The sequence below is a fragment of the Oenanthe melanoleuca genome, chromosome 1A, assembly GCF_029582105.1.
Source record: "Oenanthe melanoleuca isolate GR-GAL-2019-014 chromosome 1A, OMel1.0, whole genome shotgun sequence".
Lineage (NCBI taxonomy): Eukaryota > Metazoa > Chordata > Aves > Passeriformes > Muscicapidae > Oenanthe > Oenanthe melanoleuca.
The window spans coordinates 5,735,153-5,758,691 of record NC_079334.1 but is presented as its reverse complement, the minus strand read 5'-3'; the positions used below and the strand labels follow the sequence as shown (position 1 = coordinate 5,758,691).

General features: G+C 43.1%; 1 protein-coding gene across 1 annotated transcript in view; it reads right to left on the bottom strand.

Annotated features, from left to right (window-relative positions):
* Positions 1-1,116: 1,116 nt before the first annotated feature.
* CCND2 (cyclin D2) overlaps positions 1,117-23,539 on the bottom strand; it is a 28,544-nt gene continuing 6,121 nt past the window's right edge. The window contains exons 4-5 of the mRNA XM_056515624.1: positions 14,339-14,469; positions 1,117-5,541 (exon numbers count right to left, since the gene is read on the bottom strand). Coding sequence (XP_056371599.1) covers positions 5,386-5,541; positions 14,339-14,469 — 287 coding nt within the window. The 3' untranslated portion in view covers positions 1,117-5,385. The remainder of the gene's footprint in view (positions 5,542-14,338; positions 14,470-23,539) is intronic.

Sequence of the window (23,539 nt, the reverse complement as noted above, 5' to 3'; positions counted from 1 at the left end):
TGTGTCCCTCACACAGCATCTTCTTACCTTGACTGTCCCTTGTACAACCACATGTCCCTTACCTCCTCACACCACAGCCAGCAAACCCTGGATCCCCAGCCCAACTCCAACCGATGGCCAGCTAACACCCAAAATATAACATCCAAATTCATTGGGCAGGCAGAGGTGTTTCCACTCCTCAGTAACTCCTCAGGAGTTTCCACTCCTCAATTTTGCTTACTTGTTTCTGTTTAGTTTTGCTCCTCTGTTTCTTCATTTTAGCAACATTTGTTTTTTTCTTTAAAGTCTTTTTTCTTCTCCCCATTCATTTTATCTTGAAGTTTGTCTTTTGGTTTTTTTCCCTTTTATTTATCTTTTGGTTTGGCAGTGTAATTTGCTTTATGATAATGTTTTCCCAGTATGTCTGCCCAAATGCCTCTTCTTCATTCTTCAGGGTCTCTTTGCTCTCCCCAGGGGTGAAAAAGGGCTGGAAATTCAGGAGAAAACTGCTGCTGGATGGCAGTGGAGGAGAGGTCAGGTCAAACACATCACACAGAAGCTTGGTCACTTCACAGCAGGCATCCACAAGCAGATGTGGGAGAGGGAGAGGTTGAGCATCCTGCCCTCCTGGCCACAGGCTGAGGAAGCAGACTCTGGACAATGGACTCATTTCTTCCCACTGGCCTCACCACAAATCCCATTCCTTTGACTCACGGTTTCCCCAGGTTTATAGAAAGAAAAACAATCTGATTTTTGCAGTAGCATTCCACTGAAACAAATAACTCAGTGGAGATTTAAATCTTATTTCAATTTGTTGCAAAAATGTGCACTCCATGTGGCTTTTCACCAGCTCAATTTGATTCCCACAAAATATTTTGATCCTGCAATTTACCACTTTTTAGGACTTTGTTCTCCTTGAATCTCATGGGATTACATGCCAGAGTTTGCCTATCCAGTGGGAAGGCAACTACATTTTAGAGGCAGGCTTGTTCTGTGACTGCAGCCTTTATTTTATATGCCTGCTAACACCATCTATCTAGATTAGAGGCTTTAGAATCACATCCCACTGAAGAAACACCACTGTGGAATGAGTAATACAACCAAATTCACTAAAGGAATAAAAGCAAGGCAAGTAAATTTAGGTCAAGGTGAGTTTATTGTCCATACAGCATACCTAATCCCGCCAAAACACTTTTCTTAGAACCATCTTTAAACTAGTCAAAACAATAGGTTATTAATAAAAATGACAACACTGAACAAAGACCTTTTAAAAGGCAATCAAGACTACACCGTATCAGAGTCTTATCCATCAAAAACAACCTCGTGTACTTTCTAAATACTTTTGTTTACACTGATGTCTACTACCACACTTTCTAGCATCCCCTGACCACATAAACATCCACACCTCTTAAAGAGCACATTTGTGAGAGAATAACGTTGACTTGATATGGCATCACACTCAATAAAGCAAAAAAAAAAAAAAACAAACTAAAAAAACCAAAATAAAACAAAACAAAACAAAAAAAAACCAAAACAAAACCCAAAAAAGTTTGAGAACAGAAACTGTGCAACCGAGAGTGATTTCTGAGGTACATGAGAACATGGTAATAAACATAGTGGAAAAAATCCAGTGGCCAGGTGGTTTGCTGAGTAATTAAGAGCTGTCCGATTACTCAAGCATTAAATCATTGACATGGGATTAATGGTTATTTTTCTCTTTCACAAGCATGTTGGAAATACAAATAAATACATTATGAGGTGCTCCTACACTACAGGAATGAGAAGGATGAGATCATCTAAGTACCATCAATAGGAAGCTGAAAGAGAAATGCTTTTAGCAACTGTACCAATCCTTTGGCACTTGGGAAGGCAGAATCTATTCTTTTTTAATCAAACAATTGGGAGGTTTACAATTTCTGCAGTTCAGGGGGGGAATCTTACACCTCATTTGCAGTAACAACACACTTCCTTTAACATCTGTTAAAAGAGAGTACTAGGCAGTCATTTTATTCTGAAAGCTACTGTGAAAGCACTCAAGATGTAGGGTTTGCAGCCTTCAAACATACAGTACACTGTAACCAGAGGGTTGGCACTTGCTGAGCATGGTACTGCAGCCGGGGACACTTCTCACCCTGGTGGGGACACACACAGACCCACCAGGACCCTGGAGGGGACTGGGAACGATGGATGGTGCTGCCCCTTCCAGCACAGCTCGCCCTCATCCTGCTGTAGAGGAGCCAAACACAGGGGTGGCCCCCAGCTCCTGCCCCTTCAGTTCTGCAGAGGGAGATACTGTGGGATCAGCCCTGTGATCCTCTAGAGGGATCATCCCTGTGATCCATGGCAGGAATCACCCCTGTGATCCTCTGCAGGGATCACCCCTGTTTTCCATGGCAGGAATCACCCCAATGATCCACAGCAGGACCACCCCTGTGATCCACAGCAGGAATCATCCCTGTGATCCCATGGCTGCTGTGGGACCAGGGTGTGCAGGAGGTTGGACAAAGAGCAGGGACAGGCACCCTAAACCCAGGTCCTGCCTACACCTGGCCCATGGCACGGAGAAAACCACACCATTGTGATGGACGTGGTGCCACCGCTCAGAGAGGTCACCCCCCCCATCAGGACCCTCTGGCACAGCTCCCCATGAAGCCACAGGGCAGGAATGATCTGACCTGATCTGATCTGATCTGATCTGAGTGTGGCTCCACAGTCTTGCTTCAACAACATCAGCTACTTTTTCTTTCCAGGACAGAGACACTGCCACGGAATTCCGGGTGCTCCCAATGCAGAACGTCGAGGTGGGAGGCGAGGCCAAGGCTGTGCCCAGAAACAGCTTTGGGAAGGACAGACCTGCTCACCAGTGGAGAGTCAATGCATTTTTTCCACTATGAAAAAGATACCAGAGACCAAAAAGGAGGCAGTGCCCCGCCTCGGCTGCTTGCAACCTCTCCCCAGCGGGTCCCGGGGCAACCAAACTGTCACTGTGTGAGGTATTGTGAAAATGGGAACCATTTCTTGTCCAGCAAACCTGAGGTAAGTATACCATCTTTGCAGGATGTGATCAGGAAGGAAGGAGATTAAAAAAAAAAAGGGAGAAGAAGGAAAAAATAAAGTAAAATAAAAAAAATAATCATGAACACGCTATTAGGAAAAAAAAAAAACCTGTACAGGGCATTTCCAGTAAATCAAAGAACTCATCATATCTCCACTTAACCATCTACTTCAGGATTTGAAATTTAAGCAGTAAAATAATATATTATAAAAATGTTTATAAAATAGCAGCACACTCAGTGAAACAATACAGCTAAGTACTGTTAATGTGAATAAGAATGAAACAAATCATAGCTTCTTAGCAGCGCAAAAAAAAAAAAAAAAAAAAAACAAAACCAAAAACCCCCCCAAAACCAAATAAACAACAAAACCTTAGAATCTTACTCCATTTTCTACCCTCATCTAGCCAAATAGGCTGAGTCCATACATATAATATTCTTCAAAGTAGCATGTTCTTTCTGGATTTTTGTGTTAAAAATGCAAACATTAACATTTCAACCAACAGCTTCATATTGGATATCTGCAAACTGTTAATACAATTGTGCAAAAAAAAAAAAAAAAAAACAAAACAGAACAAAACAAAACAAAAACCAAACCCAAAAAAACAAAACAAAAAGCCCCCAGAACAACAAATCAAAAAAACCAAAAGTTGCTCCAACTCCTTTGCCATCTAAATGCCTCTTCGTTACAGGTGGAGCAGGAAAATAAATTCAAGTACACTGAATACACCTTTGTAATAAAACTTTAAGTCATGCACCTCGATGTTTACCACCATGGCTGTTGCACCAGCAATTTTCTTTCCTTGTCCATAGATAAACACGCAGGTGGTATTAAGATCCTTCTGTGACACTGAACAATACAGATGGTCAGGCTTTTATCCGGAATGTCATGACAGGAATGTCATCTGAAGCGGGTGTTGGTATTTCCAGCAACACCGCAGCTAACCGAGTACACCAGATACTGGAAAATATTGACTATAAAAAGCTATACAAAGCCTTGCTTTTGTGACTTCTTTCTTTCTTTTTTTTTTTTTTTTTTTTTTAATTTTATTTTTTCCTTTTTTTTTAAATATTTTTTTTAAATTTTTTTTTTTTTCTTTCCTCGGCAAAATTGTCATAAACCATCTCATTTAATCCCTTAGGAACAATTTTCAAAGTGCTTTTCGAATGAAATGGTTTACAAAAACGCTCACTGTGGATCAATAAAGTTAATGAAATGCTGAAAAAGTGTGCAGGGGGGAGTGGGGGGTAAGAGAGACGAGGGAACAAACCAAACCTCATCTTCTTTAACACAGTGAGGGGCTATTACAAGGGAAGATGGAGAGAGCATCATTTAAATGTCTTTGTGGCCAAGCTAAGAAGCTGCCAGACCTTAACATGGACATGAAGCATTAGCACTGTAAAGGAATATAATGCTTTTCCTGGATGATCCACCACATCTTGCAATCCAAAGGCTGGAGGTGGTCTGCCCAGCCAACAGGTCAGGATTAATGCGTGCATTCCCCCCACTGACCGTGAACACTCGGGAACTTTGGCTCGGCCCACGGCTGGGTGAACAGAACTGCCCTCATGCCAAAGATGCTGCTGTGTTTAGAATGAACCATTTCAGAAGGAAAAGTAGATAAAAAGTCAAGAGGGGCAGAGGGGAAGTTGGGGGGAAAGAAGAAAAAACTAAAAAAAGAAAAATAAATCAACTGAAAAAAAAAAAGCCCAAAAGACACCTGCTCTTCTGGCTGGTAAAATAAAGCATCTTCTTTCTTAGGTAGCAGCTACCACAGACAGCAAGAGTAAACAAAACTAACATACAGAGATCCAACAAACACTTCTGACTAATAACAGAGGTGACAGATCAGCAAATCTCTTCTGCATTCAAAATGGTTCAATTGCTTCAGGGATCTTTTCCCACTTTGCCCTAAACCCCTTATTCTATTGCTTTGCAATCTAGTCAAGCCATAAAATCGCACACACGATTCCTTTCTTAAATCTAAAAAAGGGGTGTATGCACTAGTACATAATACACAGACAAGTATACTCTACTTTGTTCCCACAAATGCAGGCTTACATTGATCTAGCTACTTTGTATGCTTTTATAAGCATTTAATATCACTGATACATAATCAAATAGCAATTACCAAATATATCATGGGATTCCCTTCTGTAGAACATCACAGGCACCAAATGCTTTTTTTTTTTTTCATTATTCAGTTTTTGTACTTTTTTTTTGTTTTTCTTTATAACTAAAAGAGCTTTAAATATGTTCTATGTGGGAGCAGATTAAAAAAAAATCACTCTAAAAATAATAACAAAAATAAAGGGTCTGGGGGAGCAAGCGTGACTTTGCGTGCTGATGTCCTCACAGGTTGATGTCTCTCACATCTGTGGGAGTGCTGGCCTGGTCCAGTTCATCCACTGTCTTGGAGGGATTGCTCTGCTGCTGCTGCTGCCTGACTTGCTGCAGGCTGTTCACGAGCACCGCCTCGATCTGTTCCTGACAAGCTTTAAGGCAGTCCTAGAAAAAAGAAAGCAAATTTATCTATTAGTAAAGATAAAGGTGTTTTGTTTTTTTTTTTTCCTGCTCTGACATGAATCAACCTTGAATTCTGGGAGGTAACCACTGTGTACAAACTCCCTAGGTTAAACACTGTTCATGCTGTATTTATTAGGCTCCAAGTCTTAGTGTTTTACTGGTCTTTGATCAACAGGTTTCCCAGAGAAGCTGTGGCTGCCCCATCCCTGGCAGTGTCCAAGGCCAGGCTGGATGGGGCTCTGAGCAACCTGGGATAGTGGCAGATGTCCCTGCCTACAGCAACGGGATGGAACTGGATGAACCTTAAGGTCCTTTCCAACCCAAGCCATTCCATGACTCTATGATTATGTGATTTATGTGGTCTTCTTAAGCAGGAACCTAAATATAACAGAGAAATAGTTTTTCATTCTCCTCTGCAGGGTTAGGCCACCTAAATTGGTTTTCTCTACAAAAAAAAAGTTGCAATTTTATCCTGAAATAACCTCCATGTGCTGTACCAAGATCATACAGACAGATGCAATTCATACAAAGCAAACTGATAAGAAATTGGAGAAGTTTTCAGGTCCCTGAACAATCATGGTGCTCTGAGGCTGAGTTTTAACTGTCACACATTTGGGTCCCCTAGGCAGAGCCACAAAGGTCAGTTTATCTCTGAAAATTCACACAAGAGAAAATTCACACAAGCCCCAAACACACTGCAGCATTACTGAATTGCAGAACCATTTAGGTTGGAAAATACCTCTGAGATCATTGAGTCCAACCTTTGAGCAAACACCACCTTGACAACCAGAGCACTGAGTGCCATGTCCAGTCATTTTCTGAACATACAACCAGCTCCCAGAGACCACTGCATTACAAACTACAGAACATTCAGAGAAAAAGCAGGGTACAGTACAGCAACATAAATATGGGAGCCTGTCCATCAGGAGTCCCACAATAAACATGAAATATAAATACAGAAATAGATGTTCTTCAGGACAAGTCAGTGGGGAAGAACAAGTCAATGGGGAAAGAGTTCATCAAAAAGCAGTATGTTCTATGCAGCCTTTATTCTATTTGAATAAGGATTCTAAAGAACATTCCAGAATTTAATAATAAGTAATGGCACATGAGATTAACTGATTATCCAGATTATAGTAACACAGTCATGTGTTACTAGATTCAGGTATTAAAAACATGAATCTAGTTAAGAGAAAATAGGAAAAATATATATATATTACCATTGGTTTTTATCCTTATTCACTGTGGGATGTGACTGCAACACTGAGGAGCTGGGCTCTGAACAGCACATCCCTTTTTCTACACAGTACCTGGTTATTGGGAAGAGTCTGAAATATTCATGAGTGGAGGATTGATTTGTTATCCCAGCCTGACTGGGAAAAACACATCTGGTGAAGAGGATCTGTTCTGCTGGCAATGCTGACGTTCATGATGGGCACAATTAGCTCAGGTAGGTAATGAACACCCAATTTTCTTGGCTCCCAGCCAGCAGCTGCTGGCTGCAAAATCCTGTCCTCAGATAAAGAAAATCCCCCTTTATCAGCTAGGGAGGGCTTTAGGTCCATTGTAAGCATTCACCTGTGTGTAAGTGGGCAATGACAACAAATCACTGTATGGATCAAGGCATTATCAACTGTAGGGGCTTCAGTTTGGAGACTCTTCTAACAGATGACACTCATAATGTGCTTTTTTTGGGTGTAAGAACCTCTTCTTTTAAAGCACAGTTTGAAAGAACTGTGTCCTTATGAAAACAAGCCAGATTTTTTTTTAAAGCAGCTTCAGTCTGAAAAGCTTAATGAGGCAATTTCCTTGCAGGCAGGCTTGGGGAAGGAAGGGTGGTGACATGCAGAACATGAGGCTCCAGCATTTGGAGTCAGCTTTGTCTGTTCCTAAATACCCTCATGTAAGGTCATTTACACCATCACTATATAGACTTCTGATGGGCAGCATGATGATTCATTTCAGGTATGAAGAGGCTGAAATCTCCAGGTAACCCCATAGAGAAAGGGGTCATTTCTGGTGTCTTCATTCTGAACTTAAAATCAATAAAGTGGCCTCAACTGGAATTGTCACATGGATTTTATTTCATATGAGAATACACAGGCCACTGTGTATTATTTCTCTGGTCTACACTTAGGTTTTGAACTCAAAACCACCAAATTCTTTAAAACAAAGAAACCTACAGTAAAAATTATCAGCACACTGCATTCAGCGTGAAATAGTTTTCCAAAAACCTTCCCATGACACAGTATTTTTAACCCCTCCAAGTTTCATGGGGATTTACTGCATGTGTAATATTTTACTGGTGGACTTTCATTTTATAAGCTCTAGATGGCTCTGACAACAGAGAATTAAGTTTTAAGAACATACCAAATAAAAAACCCATGAGTTGCATTATTTTCAACAAATCTTCCTTGAAAGAACACAACAATGCACTGCAGTATGACCCCAGATTTTGCAATACAAGGACTAGGCCATTCCTTCAGAGTACTGGCAGGGTTTGCCTTTGTTGTTTTTACAAAAAAACTTTTTAAACTGTGTGTCACATGGAACAACTTCCCCATTCTTCTATATGGTCTAGTAGTTTTAATGATTAAAATAGTTTTGGTACTTTCCATTCCATAGTTTTATTTTTACTTCAGCATGTAGAGAACTAAAAAGGCAATTAACTTTGGGGTTTCTTTTTTTTTTTTTTTTTTTTTTTTTTTTTTTTTTGGTTTTTTTTTGGTTTTTTTTTTTTTTTTTTTTTTGTTTTGTTTTTTTGTTCATTCTGAAACTCTTTCATCCTTAGGTGATTTTACTAGCACACTTGAAATAAATTTGAAGGAAAAGCTTTCCTGTGTCTGATGAGGGGCAGCCTCATGGCTGTGATGGAAGAAAATAACTGGAAGGAAGAATCAGCAGCTCTATGGCATAAACTACTTATTCAAGTCAATAATCATTGAAGATTTCAACTTCCACTCATGACTATCTTGAAAGAAAGCACAACCCCTAGGGAAGATCCTGCAGAATATTACACATAATTCACTTTTTTGAAATTTTCAACACTTCTGTGGTATCCATATATCCTATACTGGCCCCCAGTTTCTAGTTTTAAACTGGCATTTATGGCTCATTGGCAAGCTATGAGGGGAGGCCTCCCAATCAACTCAACTCAACTCAACTCAACTCAACTCAACTCAACTCAACTCAACTCAACCAACAGGCTCTTGCTTTGCACTGGGAATGCTAAAATCCCAAAGCTGGGAATGCTAAAAAAACCTTCTGGCATTTTTGTGTTAAAGGGTGATTAGCTTTCCACATATATATTAATTACTTCACAAATAAGTGTTAAGGCCCCCAATCTCTTCCTCTTTTTTAAAACTAACTGCAAAAGGGAAATCAGAAAAGGATATTTTTTAGGTGCAGGGTCTGGGTTGATAAATGGAAAGGATGCTGGAGATACCCAAAATGACAGAACTCATTGCTCATGTATGCACTGCTTGGATCATCCAAGAAAGCAGCAATCAGACATGCACTAAGGAGTTGGGATTTACATAAATTCCAGTGTGGAACATGTCATCTGTACTCCTACACACAAAAGCCGGCTGGATTCCTCCACTGGTTCACATTTAAGCCCCAATTCAGACCTCTCCAAAGCACATGCTTCATTGTTGACATAAACAGGGATTCCTTCCCAAAGTGGGGCCTTTGTGTGCTGAGCACTGGCCTTTACCTCACTGACCTTCTCCAAAGCAAGAGCCTGGAAAGCTGCTGTGGGAATATCTTATCCATTTACTGTATTTACAGTGATCTCACATCTAATGGATGCAGTTAAAAAACAGAAATCTTTTCCCTCCTGAATGTGTGTTTTTGCTACTGTAACAAAGAATATCAATCACAGATAAGTGTCTATGTCTCTTCTTCCATCTGGAAGTACAGAAAATAGTAATTTGAAAAGGACACTTCATGTGGACTAACAAGGACATTTCATTCAAAAAACAAAACAAATAAACAACAAAATGCCAGAGCTTCTCCACTTACTGTTGCCTCATTATTGCAATAATGCAATAAATAAGCTGACTAACATTAAGAAACTGAAATGCACGGCATTCTTCTCTGCAATTTTTTGGTCTTTTCAGCAGTTTCAACAGTGTCTTTTCTAGATTCAGTTCCACTGTTTGCTTCACCCCTCAGTTTGTCTGGTTTCCTGTTGCTGCTGCGGGTATTTCTCGTTGCAAATAGGAGAGAACAATGTTTTCAGAACTGGGAAAAGAGGGAGTAAAGCCAACACACCAGCAGTATGCAGGGGCAGATGCCATGATACTCTTTGCTCAGTGTGATTTGGGATCTCTGGTAATCTCTACCAGGTAATACTCTGAAGATGTGAAAAGGTGGAAAGGCGGAAAAGCGGAAAGGTGGAAAGGTGCAGGATTTATGCTGTTGTAACAACCACCCTGACTGTTTAGTGCAAAAGGAGATTTTCCAAAAGCTGGGAGGAGCTGCCTGCGTTACAGAGCTGCAGGAGCCGAGCAGGGATTCCCTGCTGGAGCCATGGGAGCTGCTCCGGAGCCGCTCCTGTCAATGGACCCGACGGAACTCCGCCATGAGCCCGCGGTGTCACTGCATCACCCCATTGTTGCTACACACGCACAGCACTCACTGGGGAACAAAAAGCTGAATGAAATGGAGCAGCTGCCAACTCAGGCAAAGACAACTTAGGAAACTATCTCATTCTTCCTTTCTCTGGGAGGCTATTTCGCCTGTTGTTTCCTTGCATACAAAATGCGGTCTGCAACAAATAAGGCAGGATAAGATACAGCGAGTCCTGTTTCTTGCTTCCAAAACCACAGGCTCTAGGCACTACAAAGGAGGGGATAAATGGTGTATGTGCTGTAGGGACAATGTTCAAATGTGATCCATTCAAGATAGATTTCCTTTTTTTTTTTTTAATTGCAGCTCTCAGTTCTTGAGCATGGGGAGTCTTCACTTCCGTTTCTGTGCAGAAATCTGCAGATCTTTATGAAGGGATGTCTCTGATCTTGGAAATAAAAAAAATAAAAAAAATCCCTGCACTGACATATGTGGCACGTGTAAGTGGAGATATTTTAAATGCCATTTATTATGGATCCAGTCTTCAGAACAGCCCCACTCCACATTTTTAAGGGCTCACGGCCAGCTCTTTCGACAAGCCTTTAAAAAATGCTTGGTTCCTTACTTTTTTTCTACTTCAGACCCTTAAATATGCTTTAGATTTTCCAAACCACTCAATACACACCAGTTACCATCTGGGAACAGACTTTCAGGGATGACTTCTGCCCACATACCAGCATTGTCTCTGCCTGAAAACCTCTCCCTGGCTGCAGATGCTGGGGAGACCAACTCTGGGTGCCATCCAGATGCAACCTGGATGGCTGCTCTTCCAGGAAGTCAGGGAATAGATTTACCCCAGAAAAAGCCTCAAGCAAAGCAGAATATTGATTGCAAGGTCTTAAAATGTGCCCTACCCATGCAGCTATCCTTCCTCATATCCCGTAATTGTGCACAGCAGGGATGCTTGTATCCTCCTCCAAAGCAGCTGCCTCCACCAGGGACAGGATACTGCTCACACTGGAGTGCTGGTCTGGGATGCTATGGGAATTCCTGACTTCCTGAGCTGTTTATTTTTCCTTTGCAATGACCCACCAAGAGATGCACAGGGAGCTCTGCAGCTTCCTGCCAGTAGGTCTGTTAACTCTTCGCTCACCAGCCTCTCCTCTTCAAGGAACAAAAGAAATGTTCCCAGCCTCTGGCAGGAGCACAGGCTGGAACATGCACTCCCCATCCTGCAGAGCTGTGTGAAGTTAGAATCAGAGGCACAGAATGGTTTGGGTTCAAACAGACTGTGAAAGTAAACTTTTTCTACCCCTCTGCCATGGGCAGGGACACTTTGGTCTAGACCAGGTTGTTTAGAGTCTCATCTAACCTGGCTTTGAACATTTCCAAGGATGGGGCAGACAGTTTCTCTGGGAAGCCTGTGCCAGGACCTCACCACCCTCTCTAATTCTAACTCTAATTCTAACTCTAATTCTAATTCCTAATTTCTTCCCAATATCCAATCTAAACCTATTCCCTTTCAGTTTGAACCCATTCCCCCTTGTCCTGTTACTACAGTTCCTGATGAGAAGTCCCTCTCCTGCTTTCCTGTAACCCACTCAGATGCTGGAAGGTGCTCTGAGGTCTCCACACAACTTTCTCTTTTCCAAGAGGAACAGCCCCAACTCTCCTGTCCTGTCTCCACAGGGGAGCTGCACCAGTTCCCTTTATCAATTCTGTGACCTGCTCTGAGTAGAAGGGAAGAATCCTGTCCCTCAGTTGTGTGGGATTAGCTCTTAGTGGCTCTTAGGGACAGTAACAATCAGAGAAGGCAGTTCAGATGCACCATGCAGAGCTACTTTCACTACCCTTCAGGCTGCTGAGCTTCTCCAAGAGCAGCTCCCTGCTGTTCATTTTGGTCAGTGGAAGGAGTAATGAAACCAGGGTTTGCCTGGCCCTGTTGTCACACTTTCTCCAGCCTGAAATTCAGCCCTCACCAAACAGCCCAGGCCAGCTATTTACCAGAAATAACTGGTTATCCCTAAAATGACAGAGCCAGGATGCCTTGGATAACCCCATCTCAGGTCTGGGGCACTTCTCTGGATTCACACAAGGATATCCAACACCAATGTGTTTTTGAATTAAACACTCGTGCTGGTTGTCTGCTTACCCAACAGCTGGGCTCTAAATTACATGTTGTTTATTAATAACGTATTTTTGGTCTAATTCTTAATGAAACATCCATTAAAAGCATTCATTTTAGTTGTAAATGCCAAACTCCAGTCTCAGTAACACTAATGTGAATCTAAAATAACACCATTGATTTCAGCCTCCTGGTTAAATGCTGTTATTTCCCAGCAAATAGACTGCACCCTTAAATTATCATTATAAAACAGTGAAAGTTCAGAAAAGCTCACTGCACTTAAGTTGCATCAGGGTTTCATTACCATTCTTTCTTTTCATCTGCTTGCAGCTTTGAAGCTGAGATTTTTCATGCTTCACCTCAGACAGTGACATTTTTTGAAAAGCCAGTGGGAAAGTCCTATCATCTGTTTCCATGCTAAGCAATCACACACTCCAAAACAAAAAGAAAAAAAAGCAGAAGCCCTGGCACCCTCTGGCTGGGAAGGACTCTTCCCCAGCTGCCTGATGGTTCCTGTGGGCTACCACGAGGCACAGGGGGCCAGAAGGTTTTCCTCTGCAGAACTGTTCATGTCTGTGACTTCCCCACTTTTCTCCCACATGATGGTCCTAGAGCCCAGCAACTCTCATTTCTCCCTCTTCCCTAAGCCCCCACTAGAAAACAAAATCATTCACACAGTGACAATGAATTAAATTGTGCCACTGCAGGAACAGCTCTCAGGCATCAGAAATTCGGAAGTGAGAGAACTGAAGCTCTTCATTCAACTTTAATTAAGTTCCAGTGTAAAATGTATTACAATAGTCTTTACTCTTTATTAGCACAGCCTTGGGCCAGCTCTTACACAATCCAGACAGTACATTTTTTCCAACAATACATTTTACACATGAGGCTGGTATTACTACCTATTGCTAAGCCTGCCTCATGCTTCTCTGAGACCCCATTTCTCTCTCTCTCAAGTTTTATCATTTGGGATGGAAGCTTCCAGTCCTGGGCCCTTTTATATTTTTCCAATGCAAAATTCAGAGAGAAAACACCAAGCAAAATATTCCTCCCAAAAATGCATTAGTGACAGGACAAGGGGGAATGGCTCCAGAGGGACACAGAGAGAAGATTTAGATGGGATATGAGGAAGAAATTATTCCTTGTGATAGTGGTGAGGCCCTGGCACAGGTTTCCCAGAGAAGCTGTGGCTGCCCCATCCCTGGCAGTGTCCAAGGCCAGGCTGGATGGGGCTCTGAGCAACCTGGGATAGTGGAAGGTGTCCCTGCCCATGGCAGGGGATTGGAATGAGATGATCTTTAAGGTCTCTTCCAACCCAGGCCATTCTGTGATTCTTTGGTTCAGACTTCAAGCACTCTGAATTGGAAATATTCCTTTTTCTGTGCAAATCCAATTTGAATTAAAATAACTGGGAAACTCCAGAACTGCATTTGAAAATTAGGATCAATCTGATTGTAAGAAAAAAAGAGAAATATCAAAATTCTCCCCTTTTAAGTAAAATGGACTAATTACTTCTTTTAACGAAATCACAAACCCAAATCTTCATTTAGCAATGCTATCACAGATGTAATAATGCCACATATTTACTCTGTGAATTAAAAACAATAAATCAGCACATATTAAGGATAGCTTGAGTTGTGCCCGTCTAATGTCCTGCCTTGAAATTAGCTCATTATTCACTTCCTCCAAGCCAAGAATTGTTAGGTGATACCTGAAGGAGGGCCAGAGGTGCAGTTTCAAGGTTGCAAGCACAGGACCAACAGCAGCACAACACCTGGTTTGCTTTATGCCCCAGGCAATGCTGCCTGCTCACTCCATCACCCAGGGCTCCTGGGCAGACTCATCCTGCTGGATCACCAGCCTGGGCAGGCAAAACAGACTCTCCTCACCGAGCCTGAATAAAAACTGAATTCCAGGAGATCAAGGAGCTTTGGAGACTCAAACCAAAGTGCTGGATCCACACCTGCAACTCACTCCCTGCAGAAGCACCCCCCTCCTTCACTCCACTCAGCTTCAGGATCAGACCCAGCTCCCCACTACACACTGGGAAGAGAAAGGAGAAGAGGAATGTGGGACACTCACCACATCTGTGTTTGTGATCTTGGCCAGGAGGTCCGTGAGGCTGTCCCCATCATCGAGCTGAAGGCCACAGATGGCTGCTCCCACACTTCCAGTTGCTATCATTGATGGTGGGTACATGGCAAAGTTAAAATCTGCAAGAACAGATCTGGGAATTAGTCCAAGCCCAGACCAGAAAAGCTGCAAAACATCAGAGGCAAGCAACATAAAAAAAACCACACCCAAGAATAAAACCCGGGGAAGTAGAAGAAAGGGAAAAGTGCCACTCTTTTGGGTCCCATGGAGCTCATTAGTCACACTGCTCATCACAAGCAGTCAAAGGAGGGGGAACAGACCTGCAAATTAAAATGGAAATGCGGCTCAGTCTTTTATTCTCACTGATGCATAAAGTAAACCTGGACAATTTTTAATAGTCTTTCCTTAGTTTTAAAGAAAAGGAAAGAGAAGAAGGAGGCTTTCTGTAATTTATGTCAGAAATTTGGGTCTTGGTCACATTAGGCCTCTCTGTATAACCAGAAAACTAACTGGAATAAGGTATCACAAAGGCCCAAAATGAGATTTTTAGTCACGTCAATTTTTAAAGAGTTAATTAATTCGAGCATTTAAAGACCTGTCCGGGAAAGGGATTTTAATTAACGGTTCATCTTTACTACCTTAGCAATTAGGAAGTGAGAACACTTACAGCCCATAGCTATGAAATCAAAGAACAAAGATCACACTTGTCATTACTACTACTTCTTAATAAACAAGCTGAAAATACACTTCAGAACTTCTTCTCGCACATCTGCCAAATCAGAAGAGAAATTAAAACAAAATCCTGTGATATTTATAAGGAAGTTTTATGGTTTATGATACTTCCACAGACACTGGTTTATCAGCAACTAGTTTATCTCACTAAGTACCAGATCTCCCACATCCTGATATATTCCTAAAATGAAACTTGGTTTGCAAGTTCTTTGGTTCAACAATAACTCATTAACAAACCTTTCTCTACCAATTTTCAGTATTTAGCAGACCTTTTTCTACCAGCTTTCATCTGGAGGAGCTGGAGTAGAAGGAAGAGTAATCCAAAGTAATACATAATAAGAAATAAACCACAAGCAATGCATTCCATCAATAGAAACAGATTACAGAAAACTGCCCAGCTGCAGATCCCAAATCCCCTCTGTTCACAAATTCTGTAGCCCTGCTGATGTCTGTGTAACCACTGAGGTTTTAGACACATGGAGAGCTGTTCTCAGCCTCCCAAATTCAGAGCTGGCACGTACTTCAATAGCTGTGGAGACAGCATGTTCTTCTCCAGGCTGGAATACATCCCTGGGATTGAAACAGTCCAGTAAGAATGGCACTTGGGACACAACATTCACCCAGATGGACCAGAAGGGGGATGGTGTTAGAAGTGGGGAGACAAAAGGAGCAGTTGAAACCCTGACATGGATTTTTCTGTCTCACAAAGCCACCAGGAGGTTCCCACCTGCAAGCCCAAGACTGCACAACTCCTACCAGACATCACACTCTGACAGACACTTCTGAAGGGCAAATTCCCACTGGCTGAAGTAAGGAATACGGACTGCCATTATTATAAAAATAATAATAATTTATGCACAATTGTAATAGCAAAAAACCACTGCACACAGGAAAGCTGATTCTTGGAAATGAAATCACTAACGAGTGAGACAACAGGAGAACCCTGACTACCAAATTCTCAGTGCAGGACACAGCCCTGAGTATGCTGATCTCAGCACATGGGGAGGGAAGGGGAATTACACTTCCATGAGGAGGAGCTGAGGGAGGAAAAGAAGCTGAGGAGAGACCTTCTGGCTCTGCACAACTCCCTGACAGGAGGGGACAGCCGGGGTTGGGTCAGGCTCAGCTCCCAGGGAACAGGGACAGGACAAGATGAAACAGCCCCAAGTCATGCCAAAAGAGGTTTAAACTGGATATTAGGAAAAATTTCTTCAGCGTGGTCAGGAACTGGACCAACTGCCCAAGGAAGTGGTGGAGTCACCATCCCTGGAAGTGTTCAAAAAAACATGCAGATGTGGCACTTAGAGTCATGTGCTGGGTTAGAGTTGGAGTCCATGACTTTGAGGTCGTCACCTAGCTTAATTATTCTATGATCAAAATAATTTTCATGTTTACCCCAGGTGGATTTATATAAACACACAGAAGGGATAACCACACCTCTAAGCTGGGAATCAACTTCCATGTTTGGTCTTGGACGTACCAACCATCTCCAACTTATACACGGGAACTACAGGCAACAACTGACTTTCCATAACTTTCCCCTCCCTGTCCAGAGTTTCAGGCAGGATGTAGGAAAAAGGTGGTGCAGGCAGAAAGGGCTGAGCCCAGGACAGAGCTCCACCTGCCCCCTGAAATCCCTGGTCTGGCATCACAACCGCGGCGCTATCCGAACGCCGGTGTGCTCGCCGCTGATCTCAGATCCACTCCCACAAACTGTCTTCCTAGGAAGCTGAATAAAGAGGCACAGTGTCCCTGCCAACCAGCACTGCTGTAGGTCTGCTTCCACGTGGGGTCACATGCGAACATTTCTATGCCCAATAACCTTGTTAGCTCCCTTAATGTCATTCATAATGCAAATGAGACAGCCAGCGAATGGCCAGAGGCCCAGAGTGACTAAAGCTCAGCATCCAGAAAGTCTTACATTGCCTCTAGCTCTAAACTAACTTCCCTCCATAACAAGCACCATAAACTTGGCTATCAAAGCTACACATGCCCAGTCTTTGTTGTACAACAGGCAGCGATTTGTATCACTGGCTTCTATTTTTAGCATATTAATTAACTACTGCAACTGGTGAGGCAAGTGTCTCCAACTGGAGAGTGTGGCACCATTGTCTGAAGTCATCACCTCATCTCGAGCTATTGAAAATCATGGCAGTGACCCTCCTGCTGATATGAATTTAACCTGACATGCCCACAAAGGAATGGGGGGTGGTGCACCAATTTTGTGCACATGGTTCTCCACATCACCCTGGACCCTATTAGTGTGGAAAGAGCTCATTGAAAGAAAAGAAGCCACATTGTGCTGGGCCACCTAGAGGGTTGAATAGAAAAGGCTGAGGAAAAGAGCAGGCAGCGCAATAAAGGCCATAATTAACATATTTCCATATTCAAGCAAAGCAATAACTACGTGAAATGTTTGTCAAGGTGCAATGAAAGCATAAATATTAAGTACCATATCTGAGGGGATGCAGAACCACCCCCCCCCCCCAAGTCTCTTAGATTCCATTGAGAAATTCAAAACAAGCTTTTTTACATGCTATTTTCAATTATAAACCTCTATCTCCGCTTCTACCATGACAACAAGACAAGCCTTGCTATCCTCACTCAGTTTTCACCCAGGTAAAACTGTGCTCCTCCAAATTAGGTTCAAAAATTTGCCCTGAGATTAAAAAAAAAAAAAAAGGGGGGGGGGCACAGAGAAAAAAGGTGGGGGGCACAGAGAGACAACCTAAAAATGGGAGCCGAAACATATGCATTTAATGCAAATTCTTGTAGGAGATGATAAAAGGGGAAATTTTATAGAAAGCACTTCTTACTGGACACTTGGAATTTTATAAAAAGCTCTTCTCTCTGGACACCTGGAATTTTACAAAAAGCTCTTCTCCTTGGACACCTGAAGCAAGGCTATGGGCTCAATCCTTCTGTGTGCAAACTTGGTTAACACGCACCCCGAGCCTGCATCTAAAGCACGGCTCTGACTCTAACTTTGTTGTGATTTATAGGCTTATAGCTGGGCTTGATGATCTCAGAGGTCTTTTCCAACCTAATAGGTTCTGTGATTATGCCATTCCACGGGAAAAGTACAAAAGAGACTCATTTTAAGTGAGAGAAGCAGTGCCACAGCACGTGGTCTATGAGAATCTGAGCATATGAACATGTCAAGGGAAGACACTAGATTGTTAGAAAGCAAAACTTGTTTTACTTTCTATTCCCAGGCAATAAACACTAGAAACCATCCCATCCCCATTTTAGTATCACCTATTTCCCGAACAACCTCAAAAACAAGTGACCAGCCCTGCACAACCCCACCCGACTCCAGCTCTGGAAATAAAAAAATAAAGGCAGGGCAAGAAACAGCACCCTTTGAAACACAGCCAGGCAAAGTCATCAAGCCAATTCAGGGTACCCTGAGCCTGTCCCCCACTTTGAGCCTGGAGCTGACACAGGCAGGGCACGAGGGGGTTTTTCTGCCAGTGGAGCACACGTAATCCATGCCGAGGCTCCAAGGCTGCAAGCGCTGCGGCTGAGCTGTTCTGCTGGCTCCCTCCCAATCCAGTGGTCTTCACTACCTTCAAGCCAGGAAAATGCAAGGCTGACAGTCAGTCCAAAGCAGAAGGGAACTGGAGGAAGGAACCCAGAGAGGTCCTGCAAGGGGAAGCCTTAACTTGCAGCCAACAAATAAAACCGTCGGAAGGAGAAGAGCACTGACAAATACCCAGGCTGGACGTGCTCGGTGTGTCAAAGTCAGGTGGGGGAACTCTACCTACTAAAACAACCCATGGTACTGATCTGGCTGCTGGTTGGGCATTTTTTCAGCAGCCAGTTTTGATCTCTGTAATTTGATAGATATTTATTTACAGAGCTGGAAACTGCTGTCTTTACAGAGTTGGCAACTGTTGTCTTAAGGAAGGTAATTCTTCCCATGGTGGGGGGGAAAAAAGGGGAGGAAAAAAGATATGTTACCTCCATCAGGAAAACAGGTATTGATACATTAAAATTATACAGATAATGGTCACAGCCAGCCTTGGACTTCAGCCAGCCAATGCCTGTACTAAGAAGACAAGCATGGATCTATATTTAACTATCTAAGTTTAAAAGAGAAGTCTAAGATAAACAATGGAAGTAGTGAATTTAATTCTTGTCTGCTTTGATCCAAACGCAGTTCCAGGGTCAGTGTGGTACTCTTTTTTCTTTCTAATACAGTTGATTGTATTTGCAATGGCCATTTTTTCTCTTGCTCTTGTATTTCTCCAAGACACTGCAAATTTTCCTCACATTAACTATTTCTACTTTTAAAGGCAAAACCAGATGACTCTTCAGCCCTTCAAAGCAAACACAAAACATTCAAGTAAACCAGGATGCAGAAGTGCTTCCATCTTTTGAGTAGGTGGGAGGGCAGACATCTAACTCTGATCCTGGACTACAGTAAAGCAAACAGCATTTGGCCTTTATACAGCTGAAATATCCTAAATGGTAATGCTTCAACACAACCATCCAAGAGAGGGAAAGACAGGAAAACACACTGAACAACCCATGCAAAGCAGAGGAGCACTCACAACAATAGGCTCATTAGCTGATGGCAAATACTACTTCTGTACAACTTTTTGCACTGGTTATTATTAGCACTTATTTTACACCTTCCTAACCAAGGATTAGGATGATGCCATTGCTTGAACCACCAAAATGTCAGACCTGCAGCTGGTAGAAAGGAGGGCAGCTCCAGAGTGATGCCAGCTTGTATCAGCACATGCTCTCTTTCTCCATTTCTTTCCACCTCCTCTTGCCAGACTTGTCATGAAACATTCCCAAGGTCCTGACTATTTGCTGATGGCACTTCCTTGGTTCTAATGGCTCCAACTGGCTGGAAAGCTCAATATACTGATATGAGCTGCCTCTCCCTGGAACAAGCAAGAGCCTTCTTTTGTCTAGCAGTAAATTAGTGCAAATTATTATTTTAAGAAGTTCCTGCAAAATGCTGCCACTTTGCAACATGCATTTTATTTCTTAAGACGTTTGCATAATGAAGCCTCTGCAGGTTTCATTCTTCCCCTGTGCAAAGAAGAGGTCTCAAATAAAACTTGTACCACACTTTGAAGGCTGCAGTAACTTACACTGGATGAAAAGGGGATGCAGAGTAGAATTGCCCAGCAGGAATGCTGAGGAGCAAACAGGCCTCATTCTGTGTGGTCATCCTTAGACCATTACCAGGGTTGCAGACCTCATCCTGCAGCCTTTGCTCAGACAACACTCCCATTGACCTCCACAGAAGTTCTGTCTGAAGAAGGATGCAGGATTTGGCCCAGGAGTTTAAAAAAGCCTTCTCAGCTTTCAAGTGTAGATGATTAATGTCCCAGAAACAGTGGGCAGAGGTTTGGCACACCGTATGAAACTGATTTAAAGCTGACATTTTCTGCTCTTTCTCTGCCTCTGTGCTCTGAGGTCTGAGATGCTGGACCCACCATGGCACATCCCACCTGCCACAGGACTCAGCTGAGGCACAGAAAGCATCATGTCCAGGGTTTTACACAAGCTGCCTTCCATCTCTGCAAGTCTGCAAAGTTTTGCTTCCAGGTTTTGCTTGCCACTCAACCAAAATCCTGCAAGGCTCCTCACAGAGATTACTGTCTCCATTACAGCTCCTCTTTCTGAAAGCCTGTCATGGACAGGCCACCCTCCCTCAAAAACCAGTCCCTTACAGGCTCTCACATAAAAAGGGGTATCCTGAACCAAACCTGTGGCATGTACAGCTTCTGAGAGTGTAACACAAGGAAGCAGTTGGGCATCTGTGACTCTGAAGAGGCTGCAGGAACAAATGATGGGCACACTGAAATATGTGTAAGGAAATAGTGCACAGTTCTCTTTGCAGCAGCAGCATGGCTCTGCACACACCTCTGTAACCAACTACTGCCCTCTCCCACTCCTTCCAGAAGTGATGCCCTGGCTTGGAGCTCAGCACAGGCTAAGGACCAACCCCTGAGAGAACAGAGCTCCAGGGCCCTGCCACCCTGAATGTACAGAAATTCTTCCTCATGTTGAGGTGGAACTTCTTGTGTTTCAGTTTATGGCCAGTGCTCCTCATCCAGTCACTGGGCACCACTGAAAAGAGCCTGGCACCATCCTCTGACACCCTCTTGGAGATACTGATACACATTTATAGATCCTCTCTCAGTCTTCTCCAGACTAACCAAGCCCAGCTCCCTCAGTCTCTCCTCTTAAGAGAGAAGCCATAAGCACCTCTTAAAGGTGGCCCCAAATGCATCCTCTTGGGGCCTTGAAAATTCAGAAACCTTCTGAAGGAGATTTTGGCTTGCACAGGAAGCCACCAGTGGGATGAAGAAACAATGACATGGTGATAGATCAGGCTATGCCAGTGCACAGTGTCCATCCATGACTCTTACTGTACAGTGAGCAGGCAGCTGGAGGAAAATGCCACTTCCATGCCCTCCTAATGGAGAAGGAGACCCCTGAAACCTTAGTAAGTGCAGAGCAGTGAAAGAGGAAACTCTTTATTCAGAGGACACACAAGCTTCTGTCCTGCTCAGCAGCTGTATGTTCTGATGGGACCAAGGGCAAAGAGGCAGACATTCCAGTTCCAGTCATGATCATGTGAATCATTAATCACTGCAAGGGCTGGGGAGAGGCTGTGGGTTTATATCCACACAGCTTGCTTCAGGAACTGGGCTCAAAAAAAGGCAGAGAAACAGAGAGAGTACCAAAGTGACCAAACATGACTAAATGGAATATGCAGAAGAACAGAATATCACCTCCTTTTGGGCAACATTCAGATGGAAAGGAGAGCAGGGATGAGTATCACAGTGATCCTACACACCCAGCACAACACCCAGTAACTGTTCATGGCTGCTGCCCTCTTCATTTGCTGACACTAAATGCTGCAGGACTGACATCAAAGCCAGCTCTGTACAGGCAGGGAACACCTGGGAATTTCTGGTAAAACATTTTTCCTGGGAAATTAAATGGAGCAGTTGGTGAAGAAGAGCTAAGGCTAGGGGAGAAAAGCTCGAAACATGCCAGATTTTGCATGATACTTTAAAGAAGAAAAGTACTTGAATGCAGAGAAAGCTGTGCTGAGATGAATCAGGAAATAGAAAGAGATTCACTGCTGTGCTCCAGACCAGAGCTATTAGCCAGGCAGCCAGGTCAGGTCTGGGAATAGTAAAGAGTCAAACCCAGGCAAAAAACACACATGGGGAACAAGGGAAGAGGGAGCCACATGTCAGAGGAGGTCCTACTGCTGAAAGGAGGCAAATGGGGAAATGAAACACCAGGCTTAACCCAGTCTGGCAGGGAGCAGCAGCTCTGAGGGAAAAAGAGAAAGAAGAAACAGAGAGGCTGATGAGAGCTCTGCAGCAAACAGGACAAGAAAAGGAAATGACAACTGGATCTGGAAGGAAGTGTGATGAGAAGGGGTTTTTCTTCAAAGAGTGGCAGTGAAAGGGAAATTCTGTAGTAACAACAACATTTCCACAATGGAAATTGAGGCAGCAGTTCACAGGTAACATGGGAATGTGGTATTGAGTGCCTGGGTAAGATCTCTGCTGTCAAAATGAAAAAGTTTTGTGGGTCTCCTCAAAGCTACACAGTGTTCTGTGGACAATGGGATGAGCAGAAAATCTCCAGCCAGCACCACAGTGCCCTCACTTTTGGGAAGCTCTGCACTCAGCAATTATGTCTTTAAGAGAAGAAAATCTTGACTTGGTGCCTCTTTAAACTCTACACAAAGGACTTCATTTCGTGCATTGGAGACATATAACATGAGAGGCAGGTCACATGAGGGACACACATGAGGGAAAAGCATGACTGGGCTGAGGCTGGAAAGGGGGCACTGCTCTGGATCTCAGTGAAAGGACTTCTGGAGCATGGAGCTAATCACCAAAGAATTCATGGAGTGGAAAGAAGCCATGGACTTTGGAAACTCTTTCACAGCCCACAGTCTTGCAATGGTTTGGTTATATGGGAAACTTTAAGGGCAAAGGACTGTGGACCAGAATTTGAGATGCAGCAGTAGGAAAAGAAGGGAAAGTGAGCATCATGGCAACCAAAAAGTCAATTACCCTAACACAGCCCATATACAAATCTCTAAAACAGATCAACTGAGGTAGGAAGAATTGGCCAACTTTGTAAAAGTAGTCACTACATCTTAAAGACCAAGAAAAGCAGACATTCAAACCCAAAAGTTGCACCCAGCCTTCCTTTCCCCTCTGCAAACATGCTGGCAGAACAATTCCAATCACAAAGGAATAGGTATGTCCAACTGGTGAATTCAAACACTGAGCCATCCACTACCTGATAATGACTCTGGAAAACACTGCATGCTGTTTATCTAGTCCAGGTCTAACTCCTAAAAAGTAGCCTTACCATTGAACCTTTGGATGAAAATTCAGAGTAAGGTCATTTTGTAAAAGTAACTGAGGGAAGAAAAACCCAAAAAACAAAATA